The 1,023-nt window shown below is 40.6% G+C and overlaps 1 protein-coding gene across 2 annotated transcripts in view; it reads left to right on the plus strand.

Moving 5' to 3' along the window:
* LOC101853586 (ubiquitin-conjugating enzyme E2 variant 1) overlaps positions 1–1,023 on the plus strand; it is a 9,791-nt gene that overhangs the window by 1,174 nt on the left and 7,594 nt on the right. For both annotated transcript variants that reach the window (XM_005110121.3, XM_035972806.1), the window contains exon 2: positions 839–918. In XM_005110121.3, the coding sequence (XP_005110178.1) occupies positions 856–918 (63 nt within the window). In that variant the 5' untranslated portion in view covers positions 839–855. The remainder of the gene's footprint in view (positions 1–838; positions 919–1,023) is intronic.

A 1,023-nucleotide genomic window follows, 5' to 3' on the forward strand; every position in this document is an offset into this window, starting at 1 on the left:
TCTCTCGCTCTCTCTCTCTCTCTCTCTCTCTCTCTCTCTCTCTCTCTCTCTCTGTATGTGTGTCTGTTTATAGTGTACGTGTATGTGTGTCTGAGTATCTATATGTCTGTGTGTATATATGTTTAAAAAAGGGTCGAGATGGACGTACTGAATCGTACAAAAGAGTTAAGCGACGTCCTTGTGTGATCTCCCTTGTCACAAGACAAAGTCGATGATATATATTATAATATGAGGCAGTGTGGTGACATCAGGCTCTCGTCAAAAATAATCAAAGTAAAGAAACTGGCATTTTCCGCAGGTTTGGAAATTTTTATCGAATTATTGTGTTTTGGCTCAACACCTTTCATGCCCACTAAAGAACAGCTGTGAGGATTTTACTGAAAACCGTTGATTAAAGGCACTCAAAAAATGTAATTTTCAGTTTCCACGGACTCTCAAGCTAAGAAATTACTAAGCTTTAAGGGCAATTTTCTCACAAATTTTACCCCTGAAGCCAGGTGACCCGCACCTTCTTCATTCACCAATATCGAGACTTGTATTCCAGATAAATGGATATTTTTTCATCAAAAGAAAGACAAAAAAATATGGTTTAGGATGATACCAATAACTCTACTCTAATAAATTAACGATTCCACCGCCCCTTGACACATATTATCATACGGTACATATGTTTGTATACCCCTCGGATATTTTACGTAATACCACACGTAACATGTAACAACTCACAATTAATTACACCAACGCCAGCTTTATTAGTATATTATTAGTATATTATTAGAGTAGGTGTTGACTTACACCACTGCTGCAATATGTCCCGCTTTCACCCTATGCCCACCAGACGCTCCAGCTGTTGTTATGGTAACCATGGTGGACTGGAAGGTGATTCCTCAGACGCTACTGCTGATGCTGGCTTGTGCGGTAAGCCGGGGCTCACGTGTAGACAGACAAGCAGACAGACACACAGACAGACAAACAGACAGACAGACAGACAGACAGACAAACAGACAGGCAGGTAGGCAGGTT

Source organism: Aplysia californica, unplaced genomic scaffold (genome assembly GCF_000002075.1).
Source record: "Aplysia californica isolate F4 #8 unplaced genomic scaffold, AplCal3.0 scaffold00855, whole genome shotgun sequence".
NCBI classification, from domain to species: domain Eukaryota; kingdom Metazoa; phylum Mollusca; class Gastropoda; order Aplysiida; family Aplysiidae; genus Aplysia; species Aplysia californica.